Here is a 24533-nt window from a genome sequence, read left to right on the forward strand (position 1 = left end):
AGCCTTCTTTGGCTAGAGGAGAGCTCAGGGATGAAATTACAGCCAGCCCTGGTGTGCAGAGGCAGAGCTGTGCTGGAGGGACACAGCAGCTGGTCCCTACCTGCGGGCCTTGCCGTAGTTCGCCGTGTCGTTGGCCTGCTCCCGGTAGCGGCAAATGTCCCCCTGGCAGATCATGCACCTCTGGGCACTGATCAGGGCGTACTTCACCTGCAAAGGAGCACCCATGGAGCACCTGGGACACAGCCCTGGCTCACCTGCAGAGCCACAGAGCCCACAGGGGCTGTACAGAGCCAACAGGAGGTCAGTGACACACTGAAGGTCTCACAAAAGGGCAGCGGGATGAAGTGACAAGGTTCCAAGCCAATCCCCCAAACACCTCCTCTCTGACACAATACCCCACCTCTCTCCACAAGGGGGTTGTTCACTCCATGACCAATTTGAGGACAGCTGTTGGATAAACACATCTCTGTGGGAATGGAGCTGGACTAAAATATCCTCTCCCAGCTGTCCCTGCACCTGCACTCACAGCTCAGGGCAACACGTCAGGGAGGCAGCACAACTGCCAGCTTTCCCTCATTATTCTGGATTCCACAGGCAGAAAAAAACTATGTTCAATATCTCAGGAAAGGTCAGGGTGCCTTTGGACACTGCTTTATTAGCTCTGGTCACAGAGCTGGTACAAAACAAGCTCTTTGCAAATGAAGCTAAGAAATGTTACTGCACCAGAGTGCAGAGTTCTCCAGCAGCTGGGAAAGATTCCCTGCAAACAAACTGGCTTTGTTTGGAGTAGAGCTGCCTGCCCCTTGCATTCAGGCATTCTCCTGTGCACCTTGCCCAGGATTACCAGGATGAGAGGTCCCCAGGAGGAAGCCAACCTACCATTTTCCTGAGAGGTTTGCTGCGGATGGCCATCCCATCCATGTAGTCCTCCAGCTTGAACTGGTAGGAGACCTGCAGCTTCTGGAGGAGGCCATCAAAAAAAGAAGAGCCCTGCAAAACACACACACACACTTAGATGTTATGGGCTTTCTAATGACAAGCACAAAATCACCACACCAGCCCTGCCATGTGCAAGAAAGGAGCTCCAGCTCCCTGAGGTTTGGGCTGTTCAGAACACAACAAGGAGGTTGGAGGATCTCCAGCCTCAGAGGTTTTTAAGATTGAGCTACACAAAATCAGGACTGACTGGATTTAGTGTTTAACGAGTCCTGCTTTGAGGAAAAGGGTGAATAAAGCCTCCAGCAGTTCCTCTTCTAACCCTAACTCTTTAAAACAAATCTTCTCAGGTCTGTCAGCCTACCTGGTACAAAGACCAAACTGAGCTTCAGTTTTACAGAATGATTTCTAAGCAAATTTGGTAAAGTTGCCACAAACACCTCCAGGAATGTCTCTTTTAGCTTCACTTCAGGGCATTAATTTCACTTTAGCTTAAATCAATTTCTAATTAACACAAACACACTAAAACAAACTGGTTTAAATTGTAACAGATGTCTACCTTGACCTACACCTGCCCCAATAAACCATAATGTGTCTGAGCATCCTCTTTGCATAAGGATGACATGAATAACATCAAGATGACCAGTTGCCCCACTGCACCATCCCTTTCTAAAAACCAGGCAATCCCACCCAAAGGTTTAGTGGAATCTGGGGATGTTTCTCTCTTCTTACCTCATCTAGAAGCAAGAGCAGTTTGTTCCGAATTTCTTGGGCGTTTTCCCCCTGAGGGTCCTTGAGGAGCTGCCGGAATTTCTCAATCACCTGGTAAAAAGCATTTTTCCACAGCAACTGGTCCACGTTCTGGGTGTCAGAGAACTCAATATCCATGAGGATGCACCTTTCATAGAGCTGCAGCATCTCCACCCTGCAGCAAAACACAGTCAGGGAAGGGTCAATGCAACAGCAACTGCCCAGAGCCCAGGGAACACGTGCTGAACCACCTGCTGCTCACATCCAGCTGCCAGCAGCACTCACTGCTCACACACAGCCCCCAGGGAGCTGGGAGCTGCTGCAATCCAACCCCCTTCCTGCTCTGAGAGGGTAAATCCAACAGGAGCATCTCCCTGGTACAGGTGACTCAGGATGGATCAAGGCTTGGTAAAGAGCAAGGAGCAAGGTTACAGCTCTGCCAACAGCAAGGCACAAGTGTCTCCTGATCCAACACAGAGAGGACACACACTGCTCTGAACACACACAAGGCTCTGGGCCAGGAAGCAGAACACAAAGAAGCACAGGGCAACACGGATCTTGCCATTAAAATGATCCCAACTCCCCTCCCATCCAACCAAAATACACAGAATACAACAAAATACACACTTACTTAAAAATGAACAAGTTGGGAACAATGGAAATAAAGCCTCAGAGTCCCAGAAATCACATTCCGCTTTCTCAGCTGCCTACAGCCCTGCCTGGATGCTGGAGCAGAATTCCTCCCCCAAATTTTATAAAATAGCTGCAGGCTAGGAACAGCTCTGAAACATGTGGGGCAAGTAAATGGTAAAGGGGATCCTCAGCTGTTCCTGCCTTATTCCTTATAATCTTTCAGGTCCTACAGAAACAGTAGGAGAGTGTGGATGGTAAAGGCTGGAGTGAAGCCTGATGGCAATGCCTGGAAGAGCCTGACAGGATAAGAGAAAGATGCTGATGGGTTCCTGCCCAAAGCACAGAGCCAGGATGGGCTGCCTGACCCCACACAGTCCCCAAACCCTGCACACACACCTGGACAGCACAAACACCAAGGGAACTGGACATTTCCACAGATGGATGCCATGTAAGAGTCCCCACACAACTGGAACTGTGTGCACTTGGACACAGGCAGGACACAAGGGGCACTGCCAGCAAGGACAGGGTCAGCTGTGCCCACCAGGGCAGGGTGGGCTTCCACAGGCCACAGCAGCACTCCAGTGTTTCCTCTCCCTTCACACAACAGCTCTGGGTGACCTCAGCTCCTTGAGGAAGACCTGAAACCCCAAGTGCTGCTTCAATCACAGACATATTCCACCCCATGGTTTATAGAGCAAGTGCCCAAAACACAGAACAAGCCCTGAAATGAGCTCACTCGCCAGATTTGCTGTCAGTCAGCTCTGAAAAACAGCCTCCAGAGAAGCCCTGCAGACACAGAGATCACAAATAAACGTGAAAGATGCCAAGTTGAAACTTGTTACAGCCATATTAACCATCCCCCAGAGCAACAGTGTTACTGCTCTCCTGATAGACTGGCATCACCAGGCTACTCCCACTGGAGTGTCACCATGCTGAGTGGCACCAAGAGCAAAACAACACAGCACTGGAAAGGCACTGACAGCGCCAGGAACAACAAAATGCTTCCTGAGCACACACTAAGGATAGGTAAGAAAGCAGAAGTCTGACAACAAACACTGAGAGCACTGGAACTGAGAAACATCAGCTCCAGCAAGAGCCAGGAGAACCAAAAATCTTCAGCAGGTGCTTGTCCTGCTCCTCTGTGTCCCTGCAAGGCATTCACCAAGCACAAGAAGCCACAGGGAAGTGACATCCATCCTCACCCACAGCTTCCTTCCACCACCCACACACCGCAGGCACACAACAAACAGACCAGGCACACCAAAACCTGACAACCCAGTGCCACACCTCCCAGCCACTGAGATCCCCAGGGAGGCACCATTCTCCTGTATTTCACCCTCCCCAGCCCACCCACCAACCTCAGCTGGGCCATCTTCTCCAGCCCCTCCGGGCTGATGCGGTCTCTGGACAGGAGGTTGCTGAGCTGCTGCTCCTGGTTGCCAGCCTCACGCAGGAGTTTGCTGAGCTCCTGCTGCTGCATGTTCCTCATCTGCTGCTCCATCTCGGGGCTCAGAGGAGTAGGAGGGAGTGGGCCACACAGGTACTGCCCTGCCTGGCCAGGGTACCCAGGGTAATAAGCTCCTGGGTACACCCCGTTGGTTGGACCCATAGGATACTGCAGGGAATATCCCCCGTAGGGATACTGGGGGCCTTGCCCGGCGGCACGAGGGTAATAATAGGGGTTGTCAGAGTTTTGGAATTTATAATAGGAGGGCTGGGCCTGGCGGGCTTCCCCCCAGGAGGTGGGGCTCACTTCATCATCCGTGTCTAGGAAGTGAAGCTGAGCAGTCTGGCTCTTCAGGGCGGGTTTTTGGTCCGGGTTGTTTGGGTCCCACAGGCGGCGGGCGGTGCCGCCCCGGCCCCGGCTCCGGGGGCCTTTGCTGCCAGCCCCGCCCAGCAGGAGCCTGGGGCCAGGGTGAGTGGCTTCAGGGACACCCACCGAGCTGGCTGAGAGGTCCGTGTTGGCAGGCAGGAACAGAATCCCACGGCCCCTCCCTTGGGGCTCCCTGCTCTGGCTCCTTGCCTCTGAAACCTCTAAGGCCTTCAGGGACTTTTTTTTATCTGTATCTGCCAGGCTGCTGTCCCTGCTCGTGGTCCTGCTGTCAAATGTCACTCGAAAGGGTCCCTTGGCTTCCCTGCCATTGCTGCTCCATTCACTCTCACTCCTGGAAGCTCGGCTCTGCTCTGAATGCCTCCTCCTGTCTGAATTCCTGCTGGAGACATACACCTCAGCCTCATCAATCCTGTCATCATCCAGAGAGTCTGTGGAGGACACAGAGAGCTGCTTCCTGGGACGTATCCTCTCCCTGGCACGCTCCTGCCTCCTCTCCACGCCGTCCACGAGCAGGGCTCCGTCCGTGCTGTTGCTGCTGCCGGCCGAGCTGGTGCTGCAGGTGCGGTAGCGGCTGCGCCGTTTGTCCGTGCGGGAATAGCGCTTGGTGGAGCCCAGCTTCCCCGGCAGCCCCTCATCCCCCGCCCTCCTCACCCTGTCACCCCGCTCTGCTCGCCTCCCTTTATCCCCCCTGGAGGCTTTCAGGGCTTCCCCTGCCTGGCTCCCCTCTCTGTCCTCCTTGCTGGATTTGATTTTTCTGTTGTTGTCTTTTCCGGTGCTTTTCTCAGCCTCTTCATCTCCCTCGACTTTGAGCTGCTCCATCCTGCCGGTGATTTCCTCGCTGGCTGGCTGCAGGGAGGGCTCTTTAGCAGCAGAGTGCAGGCGTTTCCCAGGCTGGTAGATCTGCTGGTCTGGCTTCTTGGTTCTCCTGGGGGCCTTTGGACACCACTCATCCACAATGGGCTGCGTGGATGAGTTTTCCTGGCTTTGCAGGCCGCCTTTGGTCTCTGTTTCTTCCTTCTCCTGTGAAGGACCGTTCTGCTTGGGGCCATTGCTTTTGTCACAGTCCTCCACAGCTGGAGCTCCCATTCCCACAGAGTCCTTGTGCCCAGCACTCTCCTCCTTGTCCTCCTCAGCTCTGCTCCTTTCCTTCTCCGAGGCCTCTTGCTTTGGTGACACAAGTTTGCTCCTCAGTCTGGAGAGGCCAGGCTTGTAAATCTCCTGGTCTGGGCGCCTGTTGTCTTTGCGGTGCCTCGGCTCCTTCACCTCCTTCATGTTTTCTAGGGAAAAACAGACAGAAGAAAGTTATTCCTGAAAAATACTATGACAAATAATCAAGTCAAGGCAAAGAGCTTGCCAGCCTCAGGGCAAGTCCAGGAGAGATCTGAAAATCTATGTCAATATTTATGGGAAATCACAGAGAAAAAGTAGAAAATGAGAAAGTCTAACACAACTGACCAAATCCTTGACCTGATCCATTTACAAATCCCATCCTGCAACAGGTTTTTCCTCAAAGCACACCACCAGACTTGAGCACGAGCAGCAAGAGTAAAGTTGCATCACGGCAGGTTCAGCAGCAGCCACAGCCTGCTGCGGGTGCAGGAGCTGCCATCCCCAGCAGCGCCCGCTCTGCCACCGGACCGTTTGCCTCAAAGGCGCCTTTCCCCATTGCTCACAATCCGGTAACGTCTCTCTCATCCTCCTTTAACCGTATTTACAAAAAAAAAAAAAAAAAAAAATCGTTACAGAGCCCAGGCCGGACCCCGCACGGTTAAACGCCCCACCGAAGCCGGGCTGTTCCCCGCTGCATTCCCTAAACTTTCTCCTTCTCAACACCGCAGCCCCGAACCCGCCGGTACCGGGGGCTCGGCCCGGAGGACCCCGAGGGGATGGGACTGACCATCCCGAGGCAAAGCCGCTCCGGGTGCCTCCGTCTGCCCCGCAGGCTCCCCGTGGTCGGTGTTGCGCGCTCCCAGCCCGGACAGCCCCGAGCCGGCGCCGGCGGGGCGGCAGCTCTGCCCCAAGCCCTACCCCAGGCGCAGCGCGGCCGCGGGGCCGTGCGCGGCCGCGGGCAGCCGCCCGTGCGCGGTACGACCGGCCCGGCAGCGGGTCGCGAGTGCCCCCGGCCCCCCTCACCTCGGCCGCCGCCGGCCGCGCGGGCCTGCGCCGCCACCATGTCCCGCAGCTCGGCGGCCGAGACGCGGACGCGCTCCAGCCCCTCCGCCATCTTGGCAGCGCCGGGGGCGGGCGGCGCCGACGGCGGCCGCGCAGGGACAAACCGCCGGCGCGGCCGCGCGCAGGCGCGCACGGGAGCGCGCACATGGCCGCGCACGGAGCCGCGCCGCCGCCGCCGCTGGGGCTGGGCGAGGTGCGGGATGCGGAGCGGAGGCTGCGGGGCCGCATCCACCGCACCCCGCTGCTCACCTGCGCCGGGCTGGACCGCATGGCCGGCAGGAAGCTGCTCTTCAAGTGCGAGCTCCTGCAGAAGACCGGATCCTTCAAGGTGCGCGGGGATGGCGGCACTGCGAAGCCCCGGGGCAAAGGTCGCTTTTTGCAAGAGGGAAACTCGCGTTGCGCCGGCACCCACAGCTCCTGCCGCCCCGTTAATTCCCTGGGGTGAACGGTGCTGCCCAGGGCTCGGGGAGTGCTGTGGGGAGGATGCTCAGCCCAGCGCCCCCAGCCCTGCGCTGTCCCCGCAGATCCGCGGAGCGCTGAACGCCGTGAGGAGCCTCGTGGAGGAGCGGCAGCGCACGGGCCGGGAGCTGCCCCGCGCTGTGGTCACACACAGCAGCGGCAACCACGGGCAGGCACTCGCCTGTGCTGCCCAGGCAGAAGGTAACCCGTACCCCGACCTCCCACCCAGCTCCCAGAGGCAGGCACGGGGTAAATACAGAGCTGGTTCTGTCGGAGAGGATGGAGATCGCTCCCCTGAACCCATGCAGGTGGCATAGGCAAGGCATTGCCTGCTCCTGCAGTTTGAACTGGCTGCTGTGGCTTTTGGGCTGTTGGATTGACTCCCTCTCTCATGCCGCAGGGATTCCTGCCTACATCGTGGTGCCCCGGACTGCCCCGCAGTGTAAGCAAGATGCCATTCGTGCCTATGGTGCCACACTGGTGCCATGTGAGCCCAGTGACAAGGTAAAGCACAGGGAGATGGGTCAGGAACACTGCCCAGGCAGAGAGAGGTGACTGCTGTGCTTTCCCTTAGTCCAGAGCAGAGACAGCATCCACTGTAGTCCAGGAGACAGGAGGAGTCCTGGTGCACCCCAACCAGGAGCCAGCAGTGATTGCAGGGCAAGGCACCATCGCCCTGGAGGTGCTGGAGCAGGTGAGGGAAATGCACAGCCCAGCCCCTGCAGGGGCACAGCAAAAAAGGGGACACAAAGTGTCAGAAGCCCTCACACTTCCTTTCTGCACAGGCACCTCAGGTAAATGCAGTGGTGGTTCCTGTCGGAGGTGGAGGAATGGTTGCAGGAATAGCAGTCGCCATCAAGGTAGGTAATAGCTCATCCAGGAATCTCCCTGTGGGAAGGGCAGGACTCTCAAGGCAGGCAGCAGCTTTTAACTTTAGAAACACAAAGACCCTGCAGTGAAAGACACTGACTGCCTGGGGTCTGCATGGCAGCAGCAGCAGGGCCCGCTTACCCCCTGCACACACAGGAACAGGGGACAGACACACACTGGTGTCACCCCAGTGGCTCCTCCTGCTCTCCCCAGGCTTTGAGGCCAGATGTGAAGGTGTTTGCTGCTGAGCCAAGCAATGTGGATGACTGTTACCAGTCCAAGGTCCGAGGGGAGCTGACCCCCAACCTCCACCCACGGGACACCATCGCAGACGCGGTAAAAACCAGCATCGGGCCCAACACGTGGCCCATCATCAGGGATTTGGTTGATGATGTCCTGACAGTCTCAGAGGAAGAAATCAAGGTAAAGGGGCTCCCAGCTCCCTTCTCACGGTAGCTGCCAGCAGGCAGCTGCCTCCAAACCCCTGCCCTGCCCCTCTGCTCTCACCCCAACACACTCCCAGAGCAGCACAAACCCCCTGTGCACCACTGCAGCTGTGACACCCACGCTGTCTCCAGCTGCAAAGGGCTGTTGGGAGCTCTGCCCTCCCTTCCCAGAGTGCTGCAGGGATGCCCTGAGCAGCCTGTGCTGGCTGCTGGGCTGACAGCTGCTGCCCTGTCCCCACAGCAAGCCACGTGGCTGGTGTGGGAAAGGATGAAGCTGCTGATTGAGCCAACAGCAGGCGTGGGACTGGCGGCCGTGCTCTCGGAGAAGTTCCAGGCAGTCCCCCGGGACGTGCAGAACGTTTGCATCGTGCTGTGTGGGGGAAATGTGGACCTGAGATCCCTGACCTGGCTCACAGAGCTCTCTGTGAAAGCAGAATGAGGATGGAGTGGTGTTTCAAGGAATGAAAAGCTCACTCTGAATTTGTGCGGTGGTTTGTGCGCTACTAAAAACAGATCGAGTCCAAATGTTTGGGATTTTTTGTGGAGGGACAAGGGGAGCTGGCATTGGTCTCTGTGGGGAGCCTGGAAACAAAGCACTGCCTGTTCTCCCCTCCCCAGCTGCCTTGCTCTGGCTCAGGCCTCCAGAGAGCTGCACTCAGTCACCCTCCCCAGCTGCTACTTGGCTCTTCTTTCTCAGCAGCACAGGAACTGCCAGCAAACTCCTCCACACAGCACAATCCCCCTCACCCCACCCATGGCAGGGCATGAGGGACTGAAATAATCCCAGTGGGGTCAGTGGACAAGGGGTGCTCACAGCCTCCTGGCAACCACCACGACACAGGCACTGAGGCATTTTTGACATTTTCCATTAAAATAAATAGCTATAGCTGGTACCTGAGCAGCAGCTGGCCACGCAGCTGCCCCTGTACAGACCCCAGCAGTAACACGTCCAAGGCATCAGTGCTGTCCTCACAGTGCACGGGCCAAGAACAGCATCCAGGGAGCCAAGGCACAAACTCCAGCCATGCTGGAGACTCATTCCATCTCCACCTCCTGCTCTGGCAGAGCACTCTCACTCCTCACCCACGGCACAGGCTCTGGGACGTGAGGGTCATAAGTCCATTTGGGAAAAACGCGCTTGTAGAGGTTCAGCAGCACCGTGTCCTGGGACTTGAGCTGCCCATCAAAGTGGCACTTCATGTGCCCGTGGGTCCCTAGGCAGAGGGCAGAAGAGGCCATTAGCAGTCTCTCAGGCACAGGAGGATCACACCATGTCAGAACACACAGATAAACACCAAATCAAACCTACCTAATGGCTCCTTGATGTGCCCTCTGCGTCCCCACTTTGTCCTCAGCTCCACGGGCTTGAACCACATCACATCCTCTGGAGATGGAAACACGAAAGGCAGGTAAGGAACAGGCTGTGCTGCGCCAACACAAGCACAGGGACAGAACTCCCAGAATGCCTCCTCCCACCAGAGACCAGCTGTACCTCTGTTGAAGAACATGTATCGCACCACAGCCATCTTGGTGAAGATCTTGAAGGGGTGGCCACTGAGCACCAGGCGCTTGATGACGATCCTGTCGGGGTCCACGGAGAGCAGGGAGCCCGTGGCAATGAGGTCGTGCATTCCTGCCAGGCAGAGTCACCATTGCACCAGGGCAGGTGCCTGCATCACCCCCTCTCCACCACAAACCCCTTCCCCAAAGGGCTGCAGGCTCAGACAAGTGACAACAGGGAGGGAGAGGAGCTCATCTCAAACAGCAGGAAGGGAGAAGCTTATTCAAGTCATACTTTCTGGAGAGATGGACTTGTAAGCAGGGTTTGGGGACAGTTTGTTTCCCAGACATCACCTCCTCAGCATTTATTAACTCACCATTATTTCTCTGTTTAAAAACCAGCACTGAGGCAGGAGGGAAAGTGATGGGAGCATAGACAGTCACCACCAGGGCAGCATCTGGGCGCAGGAAACGCTCCAGCTTGTGCTTATCAGCTAGGACAGAACAGAAATTATCAAGTTGACGCCCTCAGAGCCGTGGGAAACCCCAGAGTTCATTGTTCCCTGTTCAACAAACACCCCTGCTCTGCTGGCACTGAGTATGTGGGAATGAAGGTGATCCTCTGGCATGGAACCTGGACCTTGCCTGGATCAGTGAACCGCCTTTCCCAAGCCATTCTACTCCCCATGGTTTAACGCCTGGAAGCCTCAGAGCCAAAGAGAGTCTTCACAAGAATCCTTCAGCCAGGTTCAGACACCACGGCTAAGACATCACAGGCTTCCTGCTCCAGAATTCCCACCCCCACTGCTGCTGTACCCAGTCCCTGACAAACCTGAGGTGTGCTGGGAGAACAGGGGGGACGCTCGGAAGCGCCTGAAGCCGCAGTGGAAGATCAGCTCCTCCTTGGCCCTCACTGGCTCGCTGTTGCCCGGGTGCCGGCGCACCAGGAAGTTCAACACGGACATCTGCAAGAGGCAGCACAGTCGGGGGGGGCTGCTGGGCAGCAGAAAGCAACAGGACATTGTAGCAGAGATGAATGTCCTGGAAAATGGGGTCCCAAAAGGTCACTGGTCACCAGTGCCAGGCTCAGACATTTTCTCCTAACCTGTCCCCCAGCAGTTTCTGTGTGCTCCAACCTGCTCTGAAACAGCAGCAATATGGGGAGATTGCAGCCCAAACCCTCTGCAGCCAGACCCTCTGAAACAGGAGCAATATGGGGAGATTTCAGCCCAAACCCTCTGCAGCCAGACCCTCTGAAACAGCAGCAATGTGGGGAGATTGCAGCCCAAACCCTCTGCAGCCAGACCCTCTGAAACAGGAGCAATATGGGGAGATTGCAGCCCAAACCCTCTGCAGCCAGACCCTCTGAAACAGGAGCAATATGGGGAGATTGCAGCCCAAACCCTCTGCAGCCAGACCCTCTGAAACAGGAGCAATATGGGGAGATTGCAGCCCAAACCCTCTGCAGCCAGACCCTCCCCAGGCCATGCAGCCTGAAAGAACAGGGAGCTGCACATCCCTCCAGGGTTTATTCCTTGTGTTCACCTTTTGTTCATGGGGAAGCAGGGAGAACAGCACCAGGGGTTTCCCCTCCTTGAAGCTCTCCATCACAGAGACAGGGACATTGCAGACATGAAGTGTAACGTACCAGCCCACCTGCCAAGACAGGAACAGTTGTGAACACGTCTCTCAACAGAAAAAAAAAGTGTCAGAAGATGTGCCTGGATTAGGGAGGGACTCCAAGAGAAAACTGTCTGAACTTAGGGCTTCATGGTAAGAACCAGCTGGCTGAAAGATCCACCCAACCACCTCCCTGATGAGTCACTCCTATTGGGAGCAAAGGAATACAATTGGAAAGGGATCAGCAAAAGGGAATTACCGAGGCTCCCTCAGTCTCCTCCTTCTCTATTTGCCTGAAGAGGTTCTTCCTGGTTCGGGAGAAGTCCTGGAACTGGAAGATCCTGGCATAATCCCTTGGAAGATTCTCTTTGGGGTCCCAAGGAGAAGTCCGGAAGCTTTTCAGCCCCCTGTACTTCTGGAACCTTGAGAACAGAGAGCAGGAAAGACAAATTACTTAAACAATGGAGGTGAATCCCATCCTCCACCACCAGCTGTGGCCTGCAGGGTCTCACACACCAGGACATAGGGTGCAAAGCAAACATTAGCCCTCAGGAAAGTGTCGGTGCAAAGAGAGCTAAAACCAGCAACCAAATCCCCAAACAACCTGTCCTTGCCTCAGGACCAATCCTCCTCTCTCTCCCAGGGGAGGGCTCAGCCTTCCCTGCCAACAAGTGCCTGCTATGGAAGCCTCAGAGCCAAAAAGGGTCTTCACAAGAGTCCTTCAGCCAGGTTCAGACACCACGGCTAAGACATCACAGGCTTCCTCACCAAATGAAACAGAAAGGAACCTTCCAGCTCCTCTTTCAGCAAAACATCCCATTTCTTACCTGACTCTGGCAGGCACATCCCGTGGCGTGTCCACCTCATCTGGAAACATCTCATCCATCCTCTCCTGCTTGTATCTCTCCAGCATCTGCTCATCCTCCTCCATCTTCTCGTCGTACTGCTCATCCCGCAGGCACTCGGACACGGTCATGGTCTCGCTCTCCTCCTCCCCAGCCTCCTCCTCCTCCTCCTCACTGCTCTCCCCCTCCTGGCACAGGGCAGCACAGAGCCTGTGAGCACACAATGTGCTCACACTGTGGGATTTGGGACCCCAGCCCATCATTTTGGGGTCTAACAGGCCAAAGAAGGAATGTGATACATGCAGGGATTTAGCAGTGGAGATCCAGGCAAGTCCTGGTTCTGCACCATGCCCTTGCATAGGACAGAATCTTCCTAGAACATGCAATAATGGCCTGGAGATCACCTGTACTATCAGCTCTTGGAGGTACCTGAGAAACTGCCTCTTCCATCAGATCATCATCCATGTCGTCATCTTCATCATCATCATCATCATCTTTCTCACTGCCTTCTTCTCCATCATCCACAATCCAGGCAGCCTGGTACTTGGATGTGCCTTTGGGGACCTTCACCACCCTCTTGTTTGCCTTCAGAGAATCTGTAGGATTCCCACCAGGGGTTAGTACAGGAACAGTTCTCCTTCCCCTCAGCAACATTTACACCAGGACAGCCAAAACCAGATCTAGACTAGAATTGCTTTTTTCCCAGCACAGAATTTGTCAGGACAGCCAAAACCTGCTAACTTGCCAGACAAACCACCTGATGGGACTGGGGATGGGAGCCATCCCAACTGAGATGTTTCTTCACAGCCACCCTGGTGACAGAAGTTTCTATCAAACCTCCTGAGAGGGACAAGGAAGAAATACAGAACTGTTGCTTCTCCTCACCCTCTGCTTCCTGCAGTTCTTCTTCAGTGGGCCACGTCTGCTCCCCTTCCATGGGATCAGGAACCACTTCTGACTGCAGAGACTCCTGCTTGCTTGGATCTGCCTTCATCAGCACCTTGACATCTTCCTCCATCTCCACAGCACCATTTCCAGAGTCATCCTGAAGGGGAAAAGCAGAGCTCCTAGACCTGAGCACACCCAACTGAAGCTTGCAGACAGCCTCAGATCAAACTCCCTTCATGATGTTGTGACATAACTTTCATTACACACTGCAGGCACAGAACCTCAGCCCAGCACCAGCCCCTCTCCTCACCCACATATTTCCCACAGGTGTATTTTCCCCAATGAAACTTTAGAAACCTTGTGTTCTAGAAGGACTGACAAAGCTCTCACCCCACACACCTGAACCTCCATGTCCTGCTGACTCCTCTTCTGTCCTTTAACCACGCGTGGGTTCAAAGACAGCGGGTCAGGGGGAGCATCCACCTGGCTCAGCTGGAAGTCCCCGTGCCCCACAATGTGCACCAGGCTGTTCACGTTGAGGGTCTGCCCCCGGACAAAGCCAGACACCTTCAGGGTGCCCACCAGGTCACTGTCCTGGCTGGGCACAAACTCAGCAGCGCGGGCCAGCAGGTGGGCGCGGCGGGCACGGAAGGCCAGGTGCCTCTGCTTCTGGGAGCTCAGGTGCCTCAGGAGCAGCGAGGATTCCTGCTCTGTGTTCAGTGGGAACAGCTTGGCCTCGGGAAAACGCTTCTCAATGCACTTGGAGAGTTTCTTCCTGGCATCTATCCTCTTCTTAGGGGGCAGGTCAGTGCCTCCCGGGACAGCCAGAGCTGGTGAGCAGAGAACAGAGCTCAGATCAGATCCTAAACTTTCTGCTGTTCTTTTTACCAAACACAGGCAAATATTTGGATGTCAGCAGCCCAAATGGCCAGATTTGCACCACAAGGTACAAAGGGAGTTTCACTGGTTTCAGTGGTGCCCAACAGGACAAGAAGCAGTGGCCATAAACTGCAAGAACTTCCACCTCAACATAAGAAAAATATTATTTTCACTGAAGGTGGCAAAGCCCTGAAATTTAATTACACTGACAATCTCCATTAAGGTGACAGAGCCCTGAAATTTAGTTACTGTGACACTCATTCTCCATGAAGCACCCCCAGAAACACAAAACATTTCTCACCATAACTGGGCAGCCCCTGTGCGAAGAGGCAGGAGAGGCAGTGCTCCCCTTCACTGTCCCAGCCATCCACAGGGTCCAGGATGAACAGCAGGGAGTCAGCAACCTTGGCAAGGTCTAGAACAGCGTGGAGATCCCCTGCACCCAAAACACCTCCATTAGTAGGGCTGCTAGAGGCACCAGAACCAAGAACCCAACGCACAGCGGCGCCTCCTCACCTGCCTGGGCTGTGACAAAGCGCCAGCGCTGCTTGAGCCGCGGGCAGAGCAGGGCAAAGCCGCCAGCTCCGCCCTCATCCGCACGGACAGTGGCCGAGTCCTGGCTCTGCAGCAGCCGCAGCGAGTCCTGGGCCGCAGCCCTGCTGTGCAGCAGCACCACAACCACGAGGTGCGGGGGCCCATCCCTGCTGCCGAGGCTGCGCTTCTCCGCCAGCACCTGCGGGCACACGGGCAGGGCTCGAATGCCAACCCAAGCGCGGCTGCTCTCCCGCCCCCGGACCAGGCCAGGCTCCCCCACACCGCAGCCCGAACCCACCCGGTCCGTAACGCTCCGTTCGACCAAACCCAACCGGCCCGGCCCCCGCTCGTTCCCCCGCCAAGTCCCGAACCGGCCCGGCCGCACCGCCCCCATCCGGACCCCCCGGCCCCAACCCAAGCCGCTTCCGGGAGAGACTCGAACCGAGCTCTATCCCGCTCTCCCGCAACAACCGGCCCGCTTCCCTCGGTGCCTCACCGCCTCCTTGCGCTGCCGGCGGAGCTGCAGCGCCTGATGTCGCCGGTCCACCCTGTTCAGGTCGCGGAGCCGCCGGCGGGGCTGGGCCTTCACCGGGACGCGGCCTGGGGGAGGGGGACGGAAAAAGAACGGTCAGGGCTGGCCGAGAGCGGCGGGGAACCGGCGGGGAGCCCGTCCCGCCTCACCTCCAGCGCGGCGCTGCGAGGAACCGCTGTGCTTGCCGCCTTTGTGCGCCTTATTCTGCTGCTTGAGCGGCCCGGGCCGGTGCGCGCCCGCCGCCGCCATCACCATGCTGCCGCCTCGCCGCCACCGCCTCGGCGCGGCCGCCGCGCGTCACTTCCGGCGCGACGGGGACTGCCGGGATCCACGTGGGCACCGGGAGGGACCGGACCGGGAACGGAACCGGGAACGGAACCCCGAGAAAGGGAAAGGAGCCCCGGGAATGGGAAAGGAGCCCCGGGAATGGGCAGGGGAGGGAAGAGCAGTGGGGTTGGTAGCCGTAGCGCCGCTGGGCAATGAGAGGCGGGAGGCACAGGCGTTCGTTCAGCGCTTTATTGGTCGGTTCTTTGTACAGGTATTTACACCGAGAGGGGGACGGGGCTCGGCCGCGCTCCGGGAAGGCACCGGAGGGATGAAGCGGTTCGGGAAAGGCCCTGCCGAGCCTCTGGCGTCGCGCCCAGGCGCCAGGACAGGCCGGCAAAGCCTGCTGGAGTGGAAACATTCCTGCTGTGCTACCGCGGTGACCTCGGTCTCGCCAATGATTATCCAGGCAGGAATGTCCGTTCCTGCCTCAGCCCCTGTGGAACATCACCCCAAAGCCCAGCAGAGCCTGCCCCGGGATCACTCCATCCCTTCGGGGTGGAGCAGCGGGGTTAAACATTCACAGGGGTGTTGCAATCGCAGGAAAGCTGAAGGAAGCCGAGGGAGGGCAGGGCAGCTGCTTGGGAAGGGAAAAGCAGGGTCCTACAGGCTCCTGCTGCCTCGGAACTCGAGGCATCTTCCCACCTCCTCCTCCTGAGAGGAAATCAGCAGGACAGCAGCAATGGGGGGTTGTCAGCTGTGAATGGTCTTTAGGGATCCTTTTCTACCCCTAAAAGCAGGCTGGCTGTTTGAACCTTGCAAAGTCTAAATTTGAGCACGGACTACCTGAGAGGAAGGAAGACACAAAACTGAAGAGACTGGTGATAAACAGATGAACACTGCAGTGATTGAGTCTCTCTAAACAGGGATCCACTGCCTGTGGGACAGATCAGAGTGTCCCCCAAGGCTGTCTGCTCACAGCTCTGCCCTCCAGAGCCAAAGGCAAACAGAGTGCTCAGAGGGGGTTCCAGGGAAGAGGGAATAACTGGGATACTTCTAAATTAAGGAAAACATCCTGTGAGTTAGTTACACCTTGTCATTTATGCAAGACTAGCAAAGGAGGAAGGTAGGAAAGGAGGAAGGTTGGAAAGGAGGAAGGTTGGGAACTCTTCCTAGGGTTATCACAAGGCCAAGTACTCGTGCCTCAGAGTGATGCAGAAGCCTGGATGCCCAGAGGCAGCCACAAGGGTCCCACACCACGGGGGTTGATGATCTTTGCAATCCTCAGAGCTGCTCTGCCTTTCCCACACATCCACTCATTGTCATCTCACAGGATTTCACATCCTGCAGGGCCCTCCATGCCACCAAAACATCACAGCCTGGCACCCAGAGCAAGCAGGAGCAGAAAGCCAAGCACTGCTCACAGCAGTGAAAACAAGCACCCCAGGTGAAAACAAGCATTCCTGGACAGAAACTACCAACTACCAAGGAAATATGGGTGCAGCCACAGTGTGAGCAGAGGAGCTGCTGAGATGGAAATCCCTGCAGCAAAGCAAAGCCCTGGCAGGGGAAGGGCTCCCCTCAGCTCTCCTGTGCCATCACAGTACTGAGCACACACAGGACACTGTGACAGCACCACATGTCACCCACCTTGTCCCCTGTGCACCCTCTTCTCCAACAAGAACAGGCTTTGTGTCACACAGCACAAAGCCCAGACAAGCTGTGCCACGAGTGGAGCTCACAGGCTGCTCCAGCCCTGGCTGAATCCCAAAAAGCAGCTGCACTGCAGCAAAGCTGAGCTCACAGTCCTGATCCCTAAAGGAGGAGCAGCTGCTTCTGAAGCAGCAACAACTCTGGGGGAGCAACAAGCTGGGACAGGCTGGATGCAAAGCCATGGCCTTGGCTTAGGAAGGAAGACTGGTTGCAACTGGAAGGGCCAGTTTATTAGAGAAACCTCACATTGCAGAGAAGTCACAACACATTGGAAAGGGTCCAGGCCTGCTGAGGGGGGCCAGTCTTGTGCAGCAGCACAGATCTGCATCCCCCAGCCCCAAAAACCCAGCAGGTGCCACAGAGGGAAAGGGTTACCTGGAACACAGCTCATGTTTTACAAGCAGCCTGAGAGAAGAGCCAGTAGTAAAGTTCCCAAAAAAAGCCTCCCTGGCAGACAACAGTTAAAACAGAAATGGTTTAAAATGTTTAAAAGCTCCGTGTTCTTGGCTGCAGCATAAAGGGGAGGCAAAGGTCTACAACACACACAGGCCTCCGTGGCTCTGGGCACTCTGATCTACCAGTGAAGGCCGGAGGGAGGGGTCTTCTCATCTTTGTTGCTTTCCAGGGAAAAGGGTGGGATTCGCACATCAAAGTGGGAGCCATCGGGCCTCTCAAACCGAAAAGTGCCCCTGCAAAAGTAATGGCACAGGTCACACTGAGGCCAGGACAAACAGGACACACCTAGGAAGCATCAGCAAAAAGGTAAAACCTGAGCTCTTCAACATCCTGGGGGTGCAACTGCAAGGCTGGTCCAGCAGCAAGAATATGGGCTCAGCTGCAAACGTAACTCACCCATGGAGGACTCCTGGGCAGTTCTACAGCACATCCCTGACACATTTCCTGCACAAAGCTGTGATGATTGCAGCCCACAGGAGTCAAGCACCCTCCATGCACCTGCAGTGGTGTTTACCCATCTCCCACTCCCCAGGACACAGAGCCATCTGAGCTGTTTTTACAGACTGGTTACACGGAAATTCAGATTTGTGTTTCTTGGCAGGAGCTCCCCTGGTTGTCTGTGACATTAAGAAATCCCATCATAGATGTAATTTGGAACAGCTTCAGCTTTGCATTTCAGAGCTGAACCTGCCTGTCCTGGTACAACCATTGTTTACTGCTCTGAGCTACAGACAGCTGTACTGCAGAACACAACAGGGGCCAGAGGGCTGTGGAGATAAATTAACAGGTTCTCAGGACAGAGAGGACACAACTGAACACCAGAAGTCCAGCTGAGCAGCTTCTGAGATGCAGAACCTTTGTGTCTCTGTCTTCAGGATGTATGCAGACAGGGAAAAACTCCTAGACCATCTGGTTTTATTCCCCAGGGCATCCATTCAAGCAATTCAAAACACTTCACATGGCAAACAAGGTACACCCTATATGCAAAGAGCTGCTCTGCTTTTCCCAACTCAAATACAACCTAACTTGGAAGGAGATTTCCTTAAAAAAATCCAGAAGGACCTGTCATACAGAAGGCAGGAGGTGGCTGTGCAGTCCTTGTCCACACAGTGGTGGCACTAAATGTGCTAACCCAGCCAAAAAGCAAATAAAGGGAAGCTGCTTTAACCCCAAGGCACAGGAAAAGAACAACTCAGCTGGGCACTTCTCTCCCTGCACTTACACCAGAAGAAACTTAAGCACCAGTTAGACTGAAGTCCTTAACTGGTCTAAACTGGGAAAACCCCTGCATGCCAATTCCTGACACAGAAGTGAACAGAGATGGAGTTAAAGCCCAATCCTCTCTCAAGAAAGGAGATACCAGAGCACACATCCCTGCTGCTGAGGGAATCACCAGCACAAGGCCTGGCTCTTGCACCAAGGACAAAAGGAATAACTGCTTCATGTCTTTAAATCCAGTCTAGCACAAACCACAGCAGGAGGAAAAATTATCCTGGAACCCCTCCTGGTGCAGAGAACCAACAGATCATCTTATCACTAACTGGGATACAGCTAGAGAGAAGCTCATCAGATTTTAGCTACCCACTATGCCCTGTCTTCTCTACTTCCACCCAGATTTCAGCCACAACCCCAGGCTGCAAACTGCACCCCAGCTCTCTGCTGGGGGGTCCTACACCCAAAACACTGCTGCAGCAATGAGGGCTTCTTTTCTTACCACATGTGACCACTGGATGCCTGCAGGGAGACGTGGCTGCTGTACTGAAATGCTGGCTGCTCTTTGGACAAAACTGGCTCCTGAGAAAACAAGAGACCACTGGGCATCAGCAGATATATCACAGATAGGCATCAACAGGAAATTTATATAGCATGAAACAAAACCAAACAGAGACCTACATCCCAGCATTTCTCCCAATCACACAGCAATTTGTCCACTGAGTAGCACCAGAATCCCGTTATTATTCCAGTTTTCCAACCACCAGTCATTTAGGATCACCCTCTAATACTCAGTGTGAAGTTTCAGTTCACACAGACAAACAACAGATGAAAAGCTCACGTGACTTTTATCACTGCCAGCTTCCCACTCCATCTATTTCAAGTGCCCACTAAACAATTACTGGCAAATCCACACAACCTAGGGAGAGAACTCCAACAAAGGGCTGTGTTTCCCAAAAAACAGTGTGGATGGCACCTACCCTTCCTACAACCCCACGGCCCCGGACTGTCTCCAAGGTGCCAGACAAGCTGAATATCCTCCAGTGCCGTTCTCTCAGCTGCACCACCTCGCTGTCCAGGTTCTCCAGGCGGATGCAGTAGCGCCACTGGGCAGAAGAAAGACTCTTATCAAGAGCTGGAATCAGCTGCAAGCAGTTGATAACCTGCAGCTGGTACTGGGAAACAGTTGCCAAGCAAAGGCTACTCTCCCTCAGAGCTTATCACACTACAGTGATGCCACAGCAAATTAACTCCTTCCCTTTAGCTGCTCCACGATACAAAAGGCACTTACCCAGTAGACATGGGAATTCTGGGCTTCCTGTCAAGAGAAACAAAAGACTTTAGCAGCTGCCCTTGGATGTGAGGTGCCAAAAACCTCTTCAGCTGTCACCACAGCAGCGGCACAGGGGCTCTCACTCTGTGCCAGGGTGACGCAGACAACTCACATGAGCACAGACAGCTGCTCTCTGAGAGCCTGGCACTGCCTCTGCTCTACACTGATCATGACGTGGGAGATCTGCAAGGAGCTCGTGACAACCCCCAGGGTTCGTCTCCATGTTAATTATGCACTTTCTACACATCTAAAAACCCCTTTCCTTGCCTTTGGGCACCTGTTTTTCTGACAAACACCAGCTGGATCCACAAAAGTTGCAAATCCACACCAAAACGTGCACCTGCCACAGCTCAGGCTCCCTGTGGGAATTCCCAGCTCTCCCACTCAGGAGTCTGTTGGGGCTGCATTATTTCGGATGGTCCACGTGAAGTTCTGTGCTATAAAGAGCACATGGTTATCAGCTAAATCCAGAAGGCTTTAGCCAAACCTTCTAAAGCCAAACTAGAGGCAGGAAATGGGCAGGGAGCTGCAGCCCATCACTGGGCAGGATAACAAATGTGGCTGTTGTTACAGAGCAGATGGCCCCAGCCTCACCTCACGTGACTGAGGCACTAACAGGACCAACTCAAGTCTTCCCAAATATCTTGCTAGCACTGTTGTGCAGAACATCACAGGTTATTTCTCCTCCTACTGATAACCAGGAAAAGCCAATATGCAGGAGATGTTCTCCAAAAATACATGGCAAAAACAGTTTCATGTTTATACCCATGAGAACAAAATGGCAACTGTGGTTAATTGTCACTTCTCCAGTAAGCAGAAAGTACCTTCAGGCAGCAAACCAATCTTACAAAAACAAGCCAGTGAAACAGATGGCAGAATTACCAGGGCAGCACAGACTTACCCTCATGCCCATGTAGAAGGGGATGACAGTGACACGGATGTTCTCCGTGGTTTCTCGGTGCACATCCGAGAGCTCCAGCCAGGGGTGGTTCTTCTCCTGCCACGCACACAGAGTGTCCCTTGCTACAAAAGGTGGGACTGTGGGGAGGGAAAGGTGAGAGGAAACACTGTAGCTGGACTGCTCTCCTCTCAACACAATTCCTTTCACGTGGTTAAAATAAATATTCAAAGGCAGTTTCAGTGTAACAAACCCCAAGCCAGACATGATTTTTATACCATATCCAAGATGATGGGGTTTGGGTATTTATTATAGAGCACTGGGTATTTTTATAGAGCACCATCTGGCTCTGGAGAATTCCCTGTGCAGCCAGAATTTACCTTTAGTTTGGTCGTACATGAGGAACCTCTCAAAGAGCTCATGCTGGATGGGCACTTGATCAGTGGAGCTGTAGGGAAGGATGTCTTCATGGCTTACGTAGTCTAAACCTGAAAAAGAAACCCCAAAAGCTATGGAACCTCTCCAGCAGAGTCTCCTGGCAGAAAAATTGATCACACTAGTGAGGAAAAAGGACTTTGGCAGTAGAAGTCAAAGCTAATATCACAACTGCCATGAAGAATGGAGGAGATGTGCCAGGAATAACTCTTGGCAGTGTTCTCCTGTGAGATTTTTCATGGAGTGACTCCTCTGATAAACACACACTGCCCTGCAAAGTGCCTGCACTGCCCCAAAAGCACTCTGGGCAGGAAATGCCCAGGACAGGAATAAATCCAGCTGCCCTGACCATAAAGCAGAACAGCCCATATACAACTTGGTATGGGATCTATGCCTCAAGAGCCCAAATCAGACAGGGCTGTGTCAGATCACAACCTGCAGCTATCCAAAGGGCTTCCTGTACTTTAGTCACTCTGCTGTGTCCAGCACAGCCCTGAGCCATGGACAGATCCACTGCAGAATGTCCTGTAAGAATTGCTGCTCCTTTTCTGACCTCACCTCACAAGGAGCAGAGGCTGCAGGAGGATTTCACTCACCTGGGATGGCATAGAGGGCTCTGCTGTCATCATGATTTGCCAGGAATGTCACTGCCTCTGTCTGTGATCTCTGGGACTGAGAAACAGGGAGGTTTATGTTTTTGTGTGCATTGCTGCAGGACAGCTTCCAGTCATATTTCAGGTTATTAGTGAGGTTTATAAAGCACAAAATGTTTATTTCACTTAACCAATTCACCTCAGAATTCTCTCAATTTAACTCCTCTGGGCTAACTCCCCACTCAGACAAGTGAGAAGCATTTTCAGTGCTGCAGCCCACACTCCTAATGACCTGTGTGCAACAGTGTGGGAACAGCACCAGGAACAAGAAAGGAGGTTGGAAAAGGGAAACATGTATGACATTCCAGATGGTCTCTCTCAGGGAAAACATGCCTTGAAGAAAAAATTTATACAAAAATCCTAACCAATCCAGTTAGCCACCAAAGTAATTTTCCTTCAGTGCCTGTCCCTCTGAACCACTCATGTAGGAGAAGATACTCAAGTTTCAATACCAACATTACTCATTACTTACTATATGTGGACAATCCCGGGCATCTATTAACACCTGGTAGTAAGTGTGTGTTTTACCCTTGACCTCTTTGGAACCATGGCCTGCCACATTCTCGCTCCTGAAGAGAAAAGCAAAGCTCTGAGCTCAAGCCCAGGATAGCAGCAAATTCTTGTTACCACAACCAAGCACTTTTAAACAATGAATTTTTTAAAAGTCACATTTTGCAGCCTGTAATCATCTGGCTGCACCCAAACCAAAGCCCCATGAGCCACCCACACAATGACAGATGAGCTGAGATGACCATCAGTGGTGTCTGACACAGCTCCAACAGCTCAGAGGTTTTTCCTGCTCAGTGCAGGCTCCTCTCTGGGATGGATATTCCTACTGCTCTCTAATTTTCTCTCTGATCCTCACTCCTTCCCAGCACAACTGATCACAGGCTAGGGGAAACACAGATGCAAGAGGGGAGAGAACTGAACAGCAGCTCAAGAAGGATGAATTTGGCTTAGGGGATTGAAATTGAGGAGGAAGTTGACAAATCCAGTTCACTGGCAACCTACTGCAGCCTCCAAGTGGTAACACAGGAGCCTGGATCTAACCCCAAAAGGATCTTTTTGTATAATACAAAATTCCATTTGCAAAATTTTAAATTGATTTTTATTTCCTCCATACACACACTTTTATCCTTCATGCTTCCATTATGTCTCTAATTAATAATACTCAATACTTAATAATGAAGTATCTCTTTAATGATCTCTCCTAGTTTACACTCATGCAAACAGACCCATGCCATTGCCCCTCCTTAAAAACACTTGTTTACCCCAAAAAGGTAATTCACTACAAAATGCAAATCTAACAGTCCAAATCCTCAAATCCTTACTTTTCTGTGACAGGAGAAGCCACATCCCGATCATAAAGCCTGGCTTGCCAGGGAAACAGGACTATTCCTCGATAGCCAAACACACTGTGCAGGAAGAGCTGGAAGGAACAAATAATTGCAGCTGAATTATTTTAAAAATCTGTTATCTGAGGTAAAACTACAAACATTTGCTAAAGGTTTAATGTGTGGGACGGGGATACAGGATGAAACATCACTGTGATGGTCCAGAGCAGAAAGAGAGAAACAGTTTGGGATGAGAGAAGAAATCCATGTAATCTCAATCCCATAAAAGGGAAGGACTAAATGAGCAATGCAGTAGTAGAGCAGCAGAAAGGAGAGACTGCTCACAAACAGATCTGAGAGTCTTCAGGACAGGAATTACAAGTTTAGCTCTTATTTCTCAAATTCACTGATTGTCTCTTTGGATCCTTGAGGGAGAAAACCCCGAAGCATGACAGCGGAGCAAACGCCATTGTACAACAGTTGTGTTGTGCTGCAGATTCTTATCGAGCTGCTATTGTCAGATGACTGACAAACTGCAGACACAGCACAGACAAGGAGCACTGAGCTGTGAAACTCCCGGCCTTCTGCTGCTGACTTTTCCTTACAGGAAATCCCCCAGCTGCCCAATCCCTGTGCCAGGAACCCACAGGGCCAGCTGTGCCCCCCAAAACCCCTTACCTGGCCTGTCTCGTATTTCCCGTGCTGCTTCGGGGCCTCAAACACCCCCACGGTCTCCAGCACTTTGCCCTCGGGACGGTTCCTGCGAGCAGAGAGGCAGCTTGGGAGGGTTTGCAGGGGCTGAAACAGCGCCCAGCCCAGGGGGACACTGCTCCCCACCTCGTGTGTCCCTCGGGCACCCCACAAACAGCCCAGTCCCTGCCCTGCTCTCCACCTTTTGCCAGTGTCCCCTCTCCCCACAGCCCTGCACACCTTCACCCAGCTGTCCCTTTAGCCCAATCCCTCCTCTCCCATATGTCAACCCTGACAGCACCAAGCTCTTTCACAGTTTTCCCCCAGTGACTCAAGAGACCCCAACTCCCCTCACCCTCAGTCACCCCCTCACCCCCCAAGCGCCCCTGCCCTCACCCAACCCCTCACAGGCCTCACCGCGACGAGAGGTGCCGCCTCGGCGGCAGCAGCAACGACGGCAGCGCCGCCACCGCCCCCCCGGTGCCCAGAGCGCGCAGGTGGCGGGCGGGGGGCGGCTCCCAGAGCGGGGGCGGCCCGCGGGCCCGGGCCCGGCCCAGCGCCGCCGCCACGTACCGCCGCGCCGCGCCGCCCGACATCCCACCGCCCGCGGCCCACAGTGCCCCGCGCCGCCCGCCCCGCCCGCCCGC

At 54.4% G+C, this 24533-nt stretch overlaps 4 protein-coding genes and 2 non-coding genes across 8 annotated transcripts in view; 1 reads left to right on the plus strand and 5 right to left on the minus strand.

Moving 5' to 3' along the window:
- Positions 1 to 9073, minus strand: part of SMG6 (SMG6 nonsense mediated mRNA decay factor) — a 108827-nt gene extending 99754 nt beyond the window's left edge. For 2 of the 3 annotated variants that reach the window (XM_058037449.1, XM_058037448.1), the window contains exons 1-5: positions 6287 to 6377; positions 3678 to 5430; positions 1669 to 1861; positions 880 to 990; positions 101 to 207 (exon numbers count right to left, since the gene is read on the minus strand). In XM_058037449.1, the coding sequence (XP_057893432.1) occupies positions 101 to 207; positions 880 to 990; positions 1669 to 1861; positions 3678 to 5430; positions 6287 to 6377 (2255 nt within the window). Of the gene's footprint in view, positions 1 to 100; positions 208 to 879; positions 991 to 1668; positions 1862 to 3677; positions 5431 to 6286; positions 6378 to 8994 lie in introns of those variants that run through there. The other variant, XM_058037450.1, reaches the window with a different exon arrangement.
- SRR (serine racemase) lies at positions 6999 to 8620 on the plus strand. The gene is made up of 5 exons (XM_058037460.1): positions 6999 to 7288; positions 7359 to 7478; positions 7570 to 7644; positions 7868 to 8077; positions 8342 to 8620. Exons 1-5 carry the CDS (start codon positions 7064 to 7066, stop codon positions 8537 to 8539), a joined length of 828 nt encoding a protein of 275 aa, XP_057893443.1. The 5' UTR covers positions 6999 to 7063; the 3' UTR covers positions 8540 to 8620.
- Positions 8946 to 15164, minus strand: TSR1 (TSR1 ribosome maturation factor). Its single transcript, XM_058037451.1, has 15 exons — positions 15048 to 15164; positions 14863 to 14966; positions 14349 to 14565; positions 14134 to 14268; positions 13353 to 13783; positions 12951 to 13110; positions 12495 to 12661; positions 12048 to 12253; positions 11480 to 11642; positions 11146 to 11256; positions 10433 to 10565; positions 9978 to 10094; positions 9593 to 9733; positions 9410 to 9484; positions 8946 to 9314 (listed from the first exon to the last, which is right to left on the minus strand). The coding sequence occupies exons 1-15, from the start codon at positions 15151 to 15153 to the stop codon at positions 9136 to 9138; spliced, it is 2445 nt and encodes an 814-aa protein (XP_057893434.1). The 5' UTR covers positions 15154 to 15164; the 3' UTR covers positions 8946 to 9135.
- On the minus strand, positions 10295 to 10385 carry LOC131091705 (small nucleolar RNA SNORD91 family). The gene has a single exon (XR_009115420.1). It is a non-coding gene; the product is annotated as a small nucleolar RNA SNORD91 family (small nucleolar RNA).
- On the minus strand, positions 11897 to 11987 carry LOC131091706 (small nucleolar RNA SNORD91 family). Its single transcript, XR_009115421.1, has one exon. It is a non-coding gene; the product is annotated as a small nucleolar RNA SNORD91 family (small nucleolar RNA).
- A 1919-nt stretch (positions 15165 to 17083) lies between the features above and the next one.
- On the minus strand, positions 17084 to 24482 carry POLDIP2 (DNA polymerase delta interacting protein 2). Its single transcript, XM_058037458.1, has 11 exons — positions 24304 to 24482; positions 23875 to 23956; positions 23194 to 23291; positions 22335 to 22431; positions 21806 to 21881; positions 21155 to 21262; positions 20778 to 20914; positions 19835 to 19861; positions 19524 to 19649; positions 19046 to 19125; positions 17084 to 17564 (listed from the first exon to the last, which is right to left on the minus strand). Exons 1-11 carry the CDS (start codon positions 24480 to 24482, stop codon positions 17450 to 17452), a joined length of 1125 nt encoding a protein of 374 aa, XP_057893441.1. The 3' UTR covers positions 17084 to 17449.
- Positions 24483 to 24533: the final 51 nt, after the last annotated feature.

This window comes from Melospiza georgiana, chromosome 19 (assembly GCF_028018845.1).
Source record: "Melospiza georgiana isolate bMelGeo1 chromosome 19, bMelGeo1.pri, whole genome shotgun sequence".
NCBI lineage: Eukaryota > Metazoa > Chordata > Aves > Passeriformes > Passerellidae > Melospiza > Melospiza georgiana.

Excerpts from the sequence above, each read along its gene's own strand:
- SRR (XM_058037460.1), top strand. The coding sequence starts at position 7,064 with ATGGAGATCGCTCCCCTGAACCCATGCAGGTGGCATAGGCAAGGCATT. Across the intron at positions 7,289-7,358 it reads CATGTGAGCCCAGTGACAAG|TCCAGAGCAGAGACAGCATC; the intron begins GTAAAGCACAGG and ends GCTTTCCCTTAG. Across the intron at positions 8,078-8,341 it reads TCTCAGAGGAAGAAATCAAG|CAAGCCACGTGGCTGGTGTG; the intron begins GTAAAGGGGCTC and ends CTGTCCCCACAG.
- TSR1 (XM_058037451.1), bottom strand. The coding sequence starts at position 15,153 with ATGGTGATGGCGGCGGCGGGCGCGCACCGGCCCGGGCCGCTCAAGCAG. Across the intron at positions 10,095-10,432 it reads GTTCTCCCAGCACACCTCAG|CTGATAAGCACAAGCTGGAG; the intron begins GTTTGTCAGGGA and ends GTTCTGTCCTAG. Across the intron at positions 9,485-9,592 it reads ATACATGTTCTTCAACAGAG|AGGATGTGATGTGGTTCAAG; the intron begins GTACAGCTGGTC and ends TTCCATCTCCAG.
- POLDIP2 (XM_058037458.1), bottom strand. The coding sequence starts at position 24,482 with ATGTCGGGCGGCGCGGCGCGGCGGTACGTGGCGGCGGCGCTGGGCCGG. Across the intron at positions 23,957-24,303 it reads AGGCGGCACCTCTCGTCGCG|GAACCGTCCCGAGGGCAAAG; the intron begins GTGAGGCCTGTG and ends CTCTGCTCGCAG. Across the intron at positions 21,263-21,805 it reads AGCCCTCTATGCCATCCCAG|GTTTAGACTACGTAAGCCAT; the intron begins GTGAGTGAAATC and ends TTTCTTTTTCAG.